The following is a 12,165-nucleotide window of genomic DNA, read 5'->3' on the forward strand; positions in this document are numbered from 1 at the left end:
TGGGCTAGGTCAAAGTCCTGCACGGCAAGGCCGGGAAGCTCATCCTCAGGTCCCCCGCACCATTGCCCCATTCTCCCTGGGTCCCTTGGAGTCCCACTCTGGGGGCTGAGAAGGAAGGGGAAGGCTCCATAATCTGTAAACTAGGTGCTAGTTTTGGACCCCCTCCCCCCCACTACTTCCCGGAATAGCCCCACTCTTCTAACCGCTTCCTGTCCCGTTCCACACACGGTTCTACCCTGAAACCCACAGTCCCGGCCCCTGCCGGCCTTTCCAGCAGCCTGAGTTCCTTCTTTGACTTTCTCCCGAGAAGGGGGCGGGGGAAGAAATTTCCACTTAAAGAAATATGAAATCTGGGTTCGGCCGAACCCTAGGGTCTTTGCTTTCCCAGTCCTCCACCTTGTAGCGGCGGCTTGCTGGCTGGGCTCTCCTGCCCTCTAGCGGTCACCGGGAGCCTCACCGGGCCTGCCCGAGCGGGCTGAGGGGCTGCCTCGTCCGGGGAGAGGAGGTTGGGTGGCGCTGACTAAGTGGGGGCAGAGAGAGGCTGGGGAGGGCAGGCCCGGGCCGGAAGAAGCAGTGGCTTGCACAAGAAGGGGAGGAACACGCTGTACCATCGACGGAGGGGCTGGGAGCTTTAGCAGGGGACTCAGGCGCGTGGGGGCGGTGTCTGGAGGAAATGGCGCTAAGTGGGTGGGATCCAGAGTTAACACGGAAGGGGCACCGAGGTATTTGGCGAGGGCAGCGGAATGTGGGAGGGAGAATGGGACAGATTAGTTACGTATTTATGAGGCAGAGAATAGGTGGGGCGACAGAATGGTATTTAGGGGCACGGAACTATCCTTTGCGGAGCATAGTGGTATTTGGGGCCGGTGGGCACAAGGTGATGGGGGTGGTGCAAAACCGTTTGTGAGCGCGCATGATTTGGGAAGACCAAGTGATATTCTGAAGGGCAGAAACATGTGGGACCAAGGAGTACTTGGGGCCACAACGGCGCACATGGAGCTTATCGAGTCCCATCCGGAGGTCCTGGGTTGCGGTCTAGACCGACAGAAGCAATTACGTCCTCATTAGGAAACAATTCTTAGCCCCAAAGAAAACAGATTGAGAAATTAATTTTAAGAACACTTCGGTGCGGCGGGATTGCAGGGAAGCCGGGAAAGAGGAGAGGGACCACAGATCCCAGACGCGCGCGACTCCGCCGGCTTGGCGCGGCACTGTGCGGCAGCCAGACCCGGGGGCGGGCTCGGGGCCGGAGGGCGTTTACGTCATCGCGCCCGAGCGCGGGCCGGAGGCGGGGAAGCACCCCTACCCGCCGGCTAGAGAAAGGGCGAGTATCTAGGTGGGCGGCCCCAAAACTTCAACCCCTGGCGTTGCCAAGCAATAGCCATTCAGTTCGGTTGCTGGGACACGCGTCACCATGGCGACGGCTCCGCGCCGCGCAGCCTGAGTATTTAAAGAGCAAGCGCGCGCAACGCCCCGGCGTCTGAAAGCGGCCTTCCGGGATATCGCGGTCTCCCCTTCTCCCCTTCTCCCCCCACCCTTACCACCCCCTTCACCCTCTTCCGGGCGCCAAGTCTCTCTGGCCTCCAAGGTGAACCTAACTCCCCAGCGCGTCCCGGGTTCTCGGGCTGGTCCGGCTTCAGGCGGTGGAGAGCGGGATTCCGGGCCCCGGGCGGGCGGGAGGGACGGGACGCGGTGCAGTGTTGTTCTTTCCCCCGCCAATATTGCACTCGTCCCGGCCTCCGGCCCCCTCGGCCCCCCGGCCTCCCCCTCACCCCGAGCGGGGCAGCCCCAGCCCTCCTGGCTCTCGAACCCGGCTGCTCTTAGACTGGAGTGTCGCCGCTGCCACCGTGAGTAAGTGGGGCTGGGAGGACTTTAGCCATCCTCCGACCACCACCCCATCCTTCACCTAACCTCCGTCCTTCACCTAACCCCCGTCCAGCACCTTCCTCACCGTGCCCCAAACTCAGACAAACTTCTCTAGATCTCTAACTTCCATTCTACTAGTCCTCTCCCCGCCTCAGGTTTTTTCCTGCTCCCCACACTATCCCGGCAAAATCCCTAAAATAAGTAATTGCACTGGCTTAGAAAACAATTGGAACTTTATGGCAACGTGCTGTTGTCTTTCCTGGCGTTAATGCCTGAGAAATACCCCTCAAAAACTTCTCATGTCCTGAACAGTGGGGTCACCACACCTCTGGGGCTGAACTGATGGGTGCCAGAGGAGGTTCTGTGTTTGGCTGAGGGGCTGTAAATTAGACCCCAGGGTCTCCAGGATGGACCCCAAGGCCTGAGGGTCTAAAATCAGGATTCTGAAGCCGGTGGCCACCTCTTCACACTCTTTCCTGGAGCAGCTGCCTCCGGAATGGCTCAAAGTCCTCGGGCACTGTGTCTGAGAAAGGAGATATGATTAAGGTCAGAAGAAGTGACTCCCATGAGGGCAGGAGAGGTCAGGCTGATCTCCGTCTGGAGCCTCACCATTGCATCGATACTGGAGATTGGACCAAATGATGTTTTCTTGGGAGAAGCAGAATACACCAAGACGCCCCCCTCGCATGGATGTGTCAATGATCACCCCAGAATCGGCCACTAGCTGGGAACCCTCATAAAGCTTCACCCTGTCCAGGATAGGGGTGTCCATTGGTGCTAGGGTGCCAGTGGACACTGTGCCACCATGACCTGGCCCTGTTCATCCCCAACCCCCCTTGGGCTCACCAGGCCTGAGAGAAGGGAGGTGGGGAAAAGGGAGGAAGGAAAGGGGAGGGAAGGGGGGTGCTTTTCTCAGGCCTGGGGCCCCTGGCTCTTTGTCCAGCCCCCTTTGCATCTCAAAGCACCAGCCGCATTCCAAGCGAGGATTGGGTTGCCATGACGATGAGTACAATGGGCTGGGGGGTGAAGTCACCAGCTTCCCAGGCTCTAGTCCACCCCCCCATCCCCTGTCCTGGTGCCCCGCAGCCCCAGGCACCTTAAAGGGGAACCAACCCAAGTCCCTGCACTCTGGGCTCTTGGCCATTGCCCCTCCCTTCCCTGCCATCCCCACCAAATAGGAAATGCAAAGTTGTGGACAGAGTGCTGAACTGAGAAGCCTCAGCCTCGCTACTAAGAGGTGTGGAGTCTGGGTTTCCGTAAGCTCTTCTGTAAATGATGATCCCTTCCAGGTCAGACACTTTGATGAGGCAGGTTCTGGGCTGTCCCAGTGATGGGGCTGGATGTGATGTGCCTCTCCACAGACTGGCCTGGGGTTTGGAGGCTCCCAGACGCACCCTCATTTTACAGAGGGGAAAATGGGGCACAGAAAAAGAAGGACTTGCCCAACATTGCTTATAGGTCCTCGGCAGCACCAGCACCAGAGCCCAAGCTGCCTGATGTTAGGAAGAAAGCAGGGCCAGGACAGCAAGTCTGTGGTGAGAGGGGAGGTAGAGAGAAGCGGTCCCGGTCCGGGCCCAATGGCATCAAGGCACTGAGTAGAGGGGAGGTCACTGGGGAGTCCCAGCTAGAGGTGAAGGGAAGGCTGGGCCTGGGGTCCCTTGGGAGGGCTCAGCCCCTCCCCTCACCGAATGTAGCCAACTTGAGGCCGGTGCAGCAGCTGCCAGCGGTAGGAAGTCTTGTCACGCCAGCCTACATTTCGTGGGTCAGTCCACAGCAGCCGTACCTGATCAGGGGTGTGACCTGTATGCCACAGGGCATTCCTGAGGTGCTCGCCTGGGCCAGACACTGATGTCACTGCCTAGGGGGCATCAGCAAACACAGTGGGTCAACCCCAGGACCCGACCGAGGGAAGACAGCAGGTTGGTAAGTGCAGGTGGAAAAGGGAGTCAGGAGAATATTCTGGAGCCCCAGGGAGCCAACCTCCAGGCCAGATGTCTGGGTAAGAGGGTTCCCCCTACTCAGGCAGTGGGGGAGGCCCCAGGGTTGGTGGGGGAGCCTTTGGGAAAGGGCCCTGGATTGGGGAATCTGGGCAGCTGCGGGACCTTGAGCTGTAGCCCGGGCTGGGCAACAGCCCGGAAAGGTGTGGCCTGCCAGTAGGTCTGCTCCGTTTGCTTCCACATGACCACGTAGAAGCGGCCGCTGTCCTGATAGCTGAAGAGAAAGCCTGCGTAGTCATCATCAGTCACTGTGTTCACATGGAAGGTGCCTTCAAAGTCCACACCGTTGAAAGCTGTATATCCTGGGGGCAGGTGGGTGGATGGGATCAGAGTCAGGGGCAGCGAAGCTACTGATGCCCATTGTGGGGTGGGGATGGGAAGGGACGCCTGCTAAATGTGTGGCTCCATCCTCTGCCTGTAGGACCCCTCCATTGGGAAGTCATTGAAATTGTTGAATTGGGTGTCCCTTACATACCAACTGCCAGGCCGGGGTCACTGTTCATGGTCTGAACGATTTCCATGCCCTGGTGGTATGCAGTAAAGACAAAAGCCCTGGTCCAGGTGTGCTGCCCTCCTTAGGCCCTGCTTGCTAGTCTGGCCTGACAGCACCCGCCCAGCCCACTGCCCTAGTACCTGGTTGAGCACGACCCAGTTTGGGTCAATCTGAGCATCACCCTCAGGATCCAGGACGACGGTCTGATAGGCCCGAAAATCCGTGAGGGTTACCTCTGCACTTTCAGGGCACACGTCCAGGGGGTCAACCACTGCATCATTGTCAAAATCATCCTCACACACATCACCAACGCCATTGCCTGGGCAGGATGAAGCCAGGTCCTCAGGAAGGCCCTGGCCACTGCCAGTAGCCAACACTTCCACCTCTCCGGCCTTGAGATGTTGACCTCTCTCCACCACCCTGCCTTCCCTCACTCCCCAGCAAGGCCTGCCACTTCTCCCTGAGCAAAGCCCATGCCAGCCCAATCCTCTGAGGACTCCAGCCTTACCATCTGAGTCCTTCTGATTGGGATTAGGTACCAGGCGACAGTTATCAGGACCAGGAGGCATGTAATCTGGGACACCATCATTGTCATCGTCCCCATCACACTCATCTCCAAGTCCATCATTGTCTGAGTCCAGCTGGGAGCTGTTGGGCAGCTGTGGGCAATTGTCCTTAGTGTCCTGATGTCCATCGCCATCACTGTCCAGAAAAAGGCACCTAATAAAGCCTTTTAAAGGTACCACATCCTTCCCCACTCTTCTGCTTAGGAGTCTCTCTGGGGTTTACCCTGCATTCAGCCAGACCCCTTGCAGTCAGCCAGATGAGGTGAAGGTCCAGCAGTAAGAATGGAAGGTAGACTATGGGAATGACCTGCTACTCGATAGTAGTGGAGAGTTAAAGTTAGATCCTAGAGGGAATTGAGAACATACTAGAGGAAAATAAAGTATCCCCTAACTTGCCATCTCTTGGCCAAAACCCTACCTGTCTTCATTGGTGTCACAGACATCCCCCACCAGGTCGCTGTCTGCATCTGTCTGAGAGAGAGGGACCCGTTCTCACCATCTCCTCTTGATAACTCTAAAGAGGGTGACCTGACCACTTCCCATCCAAAGGGCTGGGCTTCATCCACCAGTCACCCCACCCCTTCCCTGCCCTCTCCATTCCCCTGTACCTGGGTGGGATTGCTCATTTCAGGGCAGCTGTCGCAAGCATCTCCCACCCCGTCCTCATCCCTGTCTGTCTGTAGGGGGTTGGGGACTTTAGGGCAATTGTCCAATCCATTGGGGATGCCTAGAAGATATGCAGGTAACACAAGGTTATCACTAGAACGAATCACTCTGTCTTCTAGGTTGGTGAAAGCCCTGAGCTCTATCTCCCATCCAGAGGACAGCTGGTCAGGAAATCTGCCTGTAGCTTGTCTTATCCTCTTGCTCACTCCCTGCCTAACCCCACACCCTCCCTCACGTTCCCACTGACATCTGCCACAGGTAATCTCTCACCCAGGCTGACTTCCCCCAAGCATTGCCCTTCCCGAATTCTCAGCCTCCCCGCTTCATTCCCACCATATCCAAATTCTTAGAGGTTTCCCAGCACGCGCCACCCCCCCCAGCCCCAGGCCTGCACCATCCCCATCCACGTCGTTGTCACAGGCATCCCCTTCCCCATTGCCATCTGTGTCTTTCTGGTCATTGTTGGGAACGTTGGGGCAGTTGTCACAGGCATCACCAAATGAATCTGTATCTGAGTTTTGCTGGTCCTTGTTGGGAAACAGCCGGCAGTTGTCCTGAGGTGGGAGGGAAAGAGTCAGGCCTCCCGTGAACCACTGGCCACCTCGCATCTTCCTCATCCCTGTACCCTTGTCTACAATCACCACTCCTGTGATGACCCACCTGCTTGGCTCCGTCCCACCCACCCAACTTCCCTGTAGTCCACCTCATCGTGGGCACCAAGTTTATGGCTCCCTAACGTGGAGTATTAGGGCCCCTCCTCAGGAGCTGCCAGTGGCCAATGGAGGACAGGGTTATGGGACAAGGCAACAGCGTCACAGAGAAGCTGGAAAGGTCAGGACATCTGGGAGCCACCTCAACATTCTTGATCCCGTCCCCGTCAGCATCATCATCACACTGGTCCCCCACACCGTCGTTATCAGCATCTTCCTGCCCAGAGTTGGGTGTCAGAAGGCAGTTGTCCTAAAGGTCAAGGGGAGGAAATGGATGGATGAGTTCTGTCCTATCCCAGCCTGGGGTGCCCTATCCTGCTCACTTGCCCGCCTGCCCCCAGCACCTGCTTGCAGTGTTTGTTGTTGTCCATGCAGGGCAGCGCCTGGTCCGGGTAGCCATCAATGTCTGTGTCGGGTCCACACACATTCCCGTTCCCAGCCCAGCCCACGTTACACTGGGGCAACACAAAGGGTGGGAGTTAGTGGTCTGGGCTGGCTCCCCACACCCCACCCTCTTCAGGCTCTATTTTCACCAACCAGTTTCTGGGCCTGGGCCCACCTCCCTTTCCCATGCAAGCCCCCATACCAGTCCCTAAACATGGTCACACACACACCCCTTTTCTTCCAAGCCCCAGGCCTAGCTCACCGAGCAGGACACTGCACCATTGCGTTCAAAGAGACAGTGCGCGTGGACATGGCAGGGGCTGTGGGTCGGGCTGTGGCAGGTCCGGGCTGGGAAGCAGCCCTGGCTCTGGTTGCCCAAGAAGCCCAAGCGACAGGGACCACACTTGAAAGAACCCTAAGAGTAGGGAGGCTGTGTCTCAGGAAGGAGGGTCAGCCCACCACAACCAGCAACATCCCCATCCCCTGAGGGGTGTAGGAGGGACCCTCACAGCTAATAGGACAGGTCCATTACTTATCTCCTTTAGGTTCTCCTCACAACTTTTTAAGGAGGGTAATAGCCCCATTTCTCAAGCGAGGATGCTGAGGCTCAGAAAAGGTAAATAACTTGCTAAAGGCCATGGGTAGTAAGAGGCAGAGTCAGAATTCCAAACCGGGTCCGTGTTGAACACCTACCACATGTAATGTCCTAGGGAAGGAGGAGGGGAAGCAGGAAATCTGAAGAGGGGGTTGCACATTCCCACCACCCAGACACTCAGGTGTTCAGCTCACCACAGTATTGGTGCAGATGGAGTTTGGGTCGCAGCCACCATTGTTACCATCATTGCATTCATCAATATCGTTGCAGACCTGAAGGGGCAGACTTTGGGTAGAACCAGACCTACGGTGGGTCTCCTCAGATACAGGAGAGAGCACTGGTGTGGCTTTATCTTTGAACATGGACATGAAGCCCAGACCGAAAACCAATGCGAAGCTGGCAGATGAGCCAGGAGCCTTATCCCATTTATCACAAGGGCTCCACATCCAACCCAGAAGCCCCCCGCCCCTGCAAAGCCAAGATCTTTTGTCCACGGACTCTACCCAACCTGACCTGTTTGCTAGCCCGGGCGTAGTCGATGCCCACACCAGACACCCGTGTGCCTTTGTAGCCTCGGGGACAGGCTTCACAGTGGAAGCCAGGCATGGTGTTGACGCAGCTGGAGCCCGGGAAACAAGGGTCCGCGTGAGCACACTGGGGACCAGACGAGAAGAGGTCAGGCCCCTGCCTGTGATCCCAGGACCACTGTTCCTGGTCTCCCTGTTTGCAGGCCTCCCCTCCCCAACCTCATCTATGCTCTGATCCCACCCCCAGCCTCCTGTGGGTTCCCTCCTAGCCAGCCCTCTCAAAATGCCCCTGCCACTCTCCCAGCTCCTTCCCTGCGTGGCCCTGCAGTCTTCATCCCAGACTTGTCTCCCTCCCTTCTCATATGTATTTTCTGGTCTCCAGCCTCTCCTAAACCCAGGGTTCCTCTGCTTCTGACCAACATTCACCCCACCTTCTTGGGCCTCTCCTAACTCCCTCACCCCAGCTTTCTGTGCCCTTCCAGAAAGGGTCCTCACCCACCTCATTGATGTCTGTGCAGTGGGTGCCGTTGCCCTGTAGGCCAGGGGGGCAGGGCCCACAGCGGTAGCCGGGGTACTCATACACTTCCATGCAGTCCACGCCTCGGAAGCAGGGGTTGGGGCTGCAGTGGGAACGCTGTTCATGGAAGCCTGGGTGGGGGGTGGGCACAGTCAGAGTCACCTAGAAGTCACCGTTTAATTCACCAGAAGCGGAGGCCAAAGCCCTGGGGTGGGGAGCACACTGATGCCACCTGGAGCCCTCCCCTACTCTCCTACTCACCGCACACCTGACACTCCATGATGGTGTTTCGGATCAGGGACATTTCTTTCACCTGGTAGACAGAAGGATGGGGCGGAGTCAGCTCTTGGCATCTGCCACCCCACCCCAGAATCAGCGCCACCCTTCACCGGCCCACTAAACCTGGTCTCGGATGTCATCCCGCAGCTCTACCAGGATCTGGTTGAAGAGGGTGAGTTGGGTGACCAGCGCCTTGGTCTGCTCCCCTGTCAGGGTCCAGGGTGCAGAGAGGCTCAGAACTGGGGCACCAGCCCCGGGCCCTCTCTGGGTAATAAGCCAGGTGCTGCCACTGCTGCCCACCCATCTTTAAACCCCACCCCATTCCTGGCGGAAAAGGACTTAGTTTCAGGCAGCTGCTCCTCCCCCGCATCCTCATGCCCCTTCACCTCAGCGAGGCCTACTCACCTAGGATGGAGTGCAGTGCGTTGGCCACTAGAGAGGACAAGAAAACACAAAGGGTGGACATGTGAGGAGGGGCCTGGCTGGTAAGGAGGAGGGAGGGAACAGGAACAAAGGGCTGGAGTCTTGGAATAAAGATGTGGTGTCGAATGGTAGGAGGGCAGTGGTGATGCGCAAGCAGCACCTGCCCCCTCCACTGGATGAGGGTCCCTCTAAGGGAGCCGCCTCACAGATAGTCGAAACCCAAATCCTCCTGTTCCTGGGCATGGTAGTGGCAGAAGGGATCCAAGTGAGAGGTGACCCGAAGCAGGGCCAGGGCCCCAGTACATTCCATTTCCTCCCTCCCAAGCTTCCACCACAAGAGCTCTTTGAAATATCCGGGAGAAGTGGACATTTTATTTAGGTAAGAGCCTCTGAGCATCCCTGTTAGAGAGACCAGGCAGATGGGCAGTGCTTAGGGAAATGGCTGGTAGGTGACAGATGCCAGTGGGAGCTAAAAAAGACTCAAGACCCTTAGCTCGGTCAACCAAGAAAGACCAAGCAGCTAACTTCCTCACCCCCACGCAGAGTTCTTCAGAGTTATATTCTTTTTTTGGATCATTTTATTTTTCTGGCCACCCTGGTAGGTGGGATGACCTTAAAGGAGATTTTTTTTGACCCACACCTCCTGCTGGGATGGTATTATTTGGAGATCATAGAGTCGGAGGTGAAGGAGATTTGGGGTCACAGAGTCAGAATCCCCAGGAATAGGTGAGCCGAAAGAACTGCTGTTAAGGGGGAGGGAGGTCAAGAGGATGGGAGGGACCTGGGGTCCAGGATGTCAGCTAACAGAAGTCTGTGTTACCTGCACTGTGGATAGACTCATCCCCCTGGAACGGACACTCACTCAGGGCTCCGACCCGGGCCATGGACCCGCCCAGAATCATTTTCATAGATTCCACGAAGCCCTGGGGGGACAGAAACAGAGTAGGGTGGGAGGACCTACCAATTCTTCCTCCCACCGGTGCAAACTGTTTCACAGACACTCAGGGGGTCCTCCTTTCCTGCTCACCTGCATCCTCAAATAAGCCTTCTGTCCCGTCCTAATCTCCAGCCCACTGACTTCCGCTGGAGGAATGGGGGCCAGGGCCGGAAGGCCAGCATGCTGGTCACCCAGTTTGCAGTCCACATAGAGATGCAGGGCAGGGCTGGGTCTGGACGGACCTCGGAGTCGCAGGAGAGCCGTGTGTGTGCGCCCGTCAGCCAAGCCTGCTTGCTGTAGGTTCACTGCATGGACTTTGCCATCTTCCCGCTGGTACCGCACCAGCACTGCCCAGAAGGGGAGGTCAGTATGCGCACCGTCCCCCATCCCATCTCCCAGCTGAGAGACGGGATGGATCAATTCTTCTGAATACCACATCTCTAGGACTATCATTCCTTATCCAGCTATGTATCTCTCAACACCTTGTACATAATAGGTACACGAAGTTTTCCAAATTGATTCAAAGACTAGGACTTTCTTAGTCTTCAGTGTCATCAGATCACTCTCTCCCGTTAGGGTGGCAGCTGGTTCTGTACCCACTGAACCGTCCCAGTGATCTGAGACAGTTCAGATCCCTGGGACACAGGGATCTGAACTGCCTCCCCTCCCCCCAGGCATTCCCACATACAACTCCCATTCCTACAGATGCCTCACCCTATTGTTTGGGTGCCTGGCCTCCTGAGGCACCTCCTAAGCACCAGGTGCCCCTGGTGCCTGGACACAGCCTGATGGGTCCACGGTCCCCACTGGAGCCCAAGGAGAATTAAGAGGGATCTGAGAGTGGGGCTGAGGAAGAGTGCTCAAAGGGGTCACCACGGCAGGAAAGGAGATGCCCACCAGTCACCTTTGTTGATCTTGCCCACAACAGAGGCCTCCAGCCATCGTGTGTTGTCTTGGCGAGAGTAGAGGCCGAAGAGGACACCACCCTGCTTGGGGGGCAGGCGGAAGGTGGACAAGAGATAGATGTCCCCAGCAGTGAGCAGGGCTGTCCGTATCTTCTCCACCACAGCTACCATCTGCCGGGACTCGCCCACAGTCAGCAGGTCAATCACTGGTCACGCAGGGATGATCAAGGTCAGAGCCCTGTCAAATGCTAAGGCCTGCTCTCTCCTCTGAGCCTTCGGGGGTGGGGCATCCTTCATCACCACCCGACAGTGTTAGTCACCTCCTGGAAATTCAGCCCTTGTCGCCATCAGAGGACAAGGCATTGTGCCTTCCTTACTGCCACTCTGGGAACCAGCAGGCCTGAGGCTCACTTGGAAATACAGAAACAGCACCCCGCAAACTTGAGATGCTCCCACCAGGTGGCGCAAAGGAGTCACTGTGTTGATCCCAGGCAGGAGTAGCACCTGGTGCCCACAGCACAGAAATAGGAAGGCAGTTTCTCTTTACACGGCTGGGTTTGGCTCATTCCACACCCTAGTGCCCCTCCTCCCATCCTGGGGGTTCAGCATGCTCGCTCTGGATGAGAACAGCTGCTCACTGAAGGCTCCGACCCTCCTACTGTCTGGCTCTCTCCTACAGGAACGTACGACCCAGCTCCTCTGCCTCCTGCATCCTGGCCAATCTGTGGTTTCCCTTCCAGCCAGCAAAGAATCTGTGCCTGTGTCATCTGCTCCAGCTACCTCTCCCACAGCCACAGGCCCATCCTACCACCAGACCTCCAGGAGGGCCCAGACCTCTCGGTCCCCACCCCCCCATCCCGTTCTTAGGTAACCAGGAGCCCAGGGGTGAAAGAAGCCACCTTTGAGCTGCTCTCCCAAACCCTGGGGTGCCTGGGGTTGCTCAGACACCAACCCAGCCAGGCAGCCCTAGCTAGCATCCAGCTCCTGAGTCCTCTGCCCTGGCCAGCTCCCACTCATCCACCACCTTCTGGTGTCAACTCCTCCCCAAAGGGCCATAATTTCATCAACTCTTCTCTCTGATTCAGTGTCAGGACTCTCCCCTCTCCTTTTGCCCACATGCTCCCTGCTATTAGGCTGGGGGCAAAAGGGGAGGAGGCAGAGAGGGGGCTAAGAAGATTGGTACAGGCTTACCCTGCAGGTCCTGACTGGCAGATGTGAAAGTGCAAAGGAGGAGAAGAGCCAGGGCCCCCCGAAGTTCCTGCGTCTCCATGCCGCTCAGCCGGCTCACTACCCCTGGCAG

The 12,165-nt window shown here is 57.3% G+C and overlaps 1 protein-coding gene across 1 annotated transcript; it reads right to left on the reverse strand.

Moving 5' to 3' along the window:
• Nucleotides 1-2,117: 2,117 nt before the first annotated feature.
• Nucleotides 2,118-12,135, reverse strand: THBS3 (thrombospondin 3). The gene is made up of 23 exons (XM_060008115.1): nt 12,057-12,135; nt 10,865-11,071; nt 10,051-10,307; nt 9,844-9,946; nt 9,006-9,032; nt 8,724-8,806; nt 8,583-8,634; nt 8,304-8,452; nt 7,791-7,931; nt 7,472-7,549; nt 6,945-7,097; nt 6,643-6,753; nt 6,441-6,548; nt 5,983-6,142; nt 5,531-5,649; nt 5,341-5,393; nt 4,865-5,058; nt 4,497-4,675; nt 4,339-4,387; nt 3,969-4,165; nt 3,552-3,724; nt 2,476-2,615; nt 2,118-2,389 (listed from the first exon to the last, which is right to left on the reverse strand). Exons 1-23 carry the CDS (start codon nt 12,133-12,135, stop codon nt 2,331-2,333), a joined length of 2,871 nt encoding a protein of 956 aa, XP_059864098.1. The 3' UTR covers nt 2,118-2,330.
• Nucleotides 12,136-12,165: the final 30 nt, after the last annotated feature.

The sequence above is a fragment of the Delphinus delphis genome, chromosome 1, assembly GCF_949987515.2.
Source record: "Delphinus delphis chromosome 1, mDelDel1.2, whole genome shotgun sequence".
In the NCBI taxonomy this organism is placed as follows: domain Eukaryota; kingdom Metazoa; phylum Chordata; class Mammalia; order Artiodactyla; family Delphinidae; genus Delphinus; species Delphinus delphis.

What these genes read in the sequence shown, in the direction of transcription:
- THBS3 (XM_060008115.1), bottom strand. Translation starts at nt 12,135, where the DNA reads ATGGAGACGCAGGAACTTCGGGGGGCCCTGGCTCTTCTCCTCCTTTGC. An exon ending in ACGCCCGGGCTAGCAAACAG is followed by an intron (nt 7,550 to 7,790) that starts GTCAGGTTGGGT and finishes CTGCCCCTTCAG; the next exon opens with GTCTGCAACGATATTGATGA. An exon ending in TGTGACACCAATGAAGACAG is followed by an intron (nt 5,059 to 5,340) that starts GTAGGGTTTTGG and finishes TTTTCTGGACAG; the next exon opens with TGATGGCGATGGACATCAGG.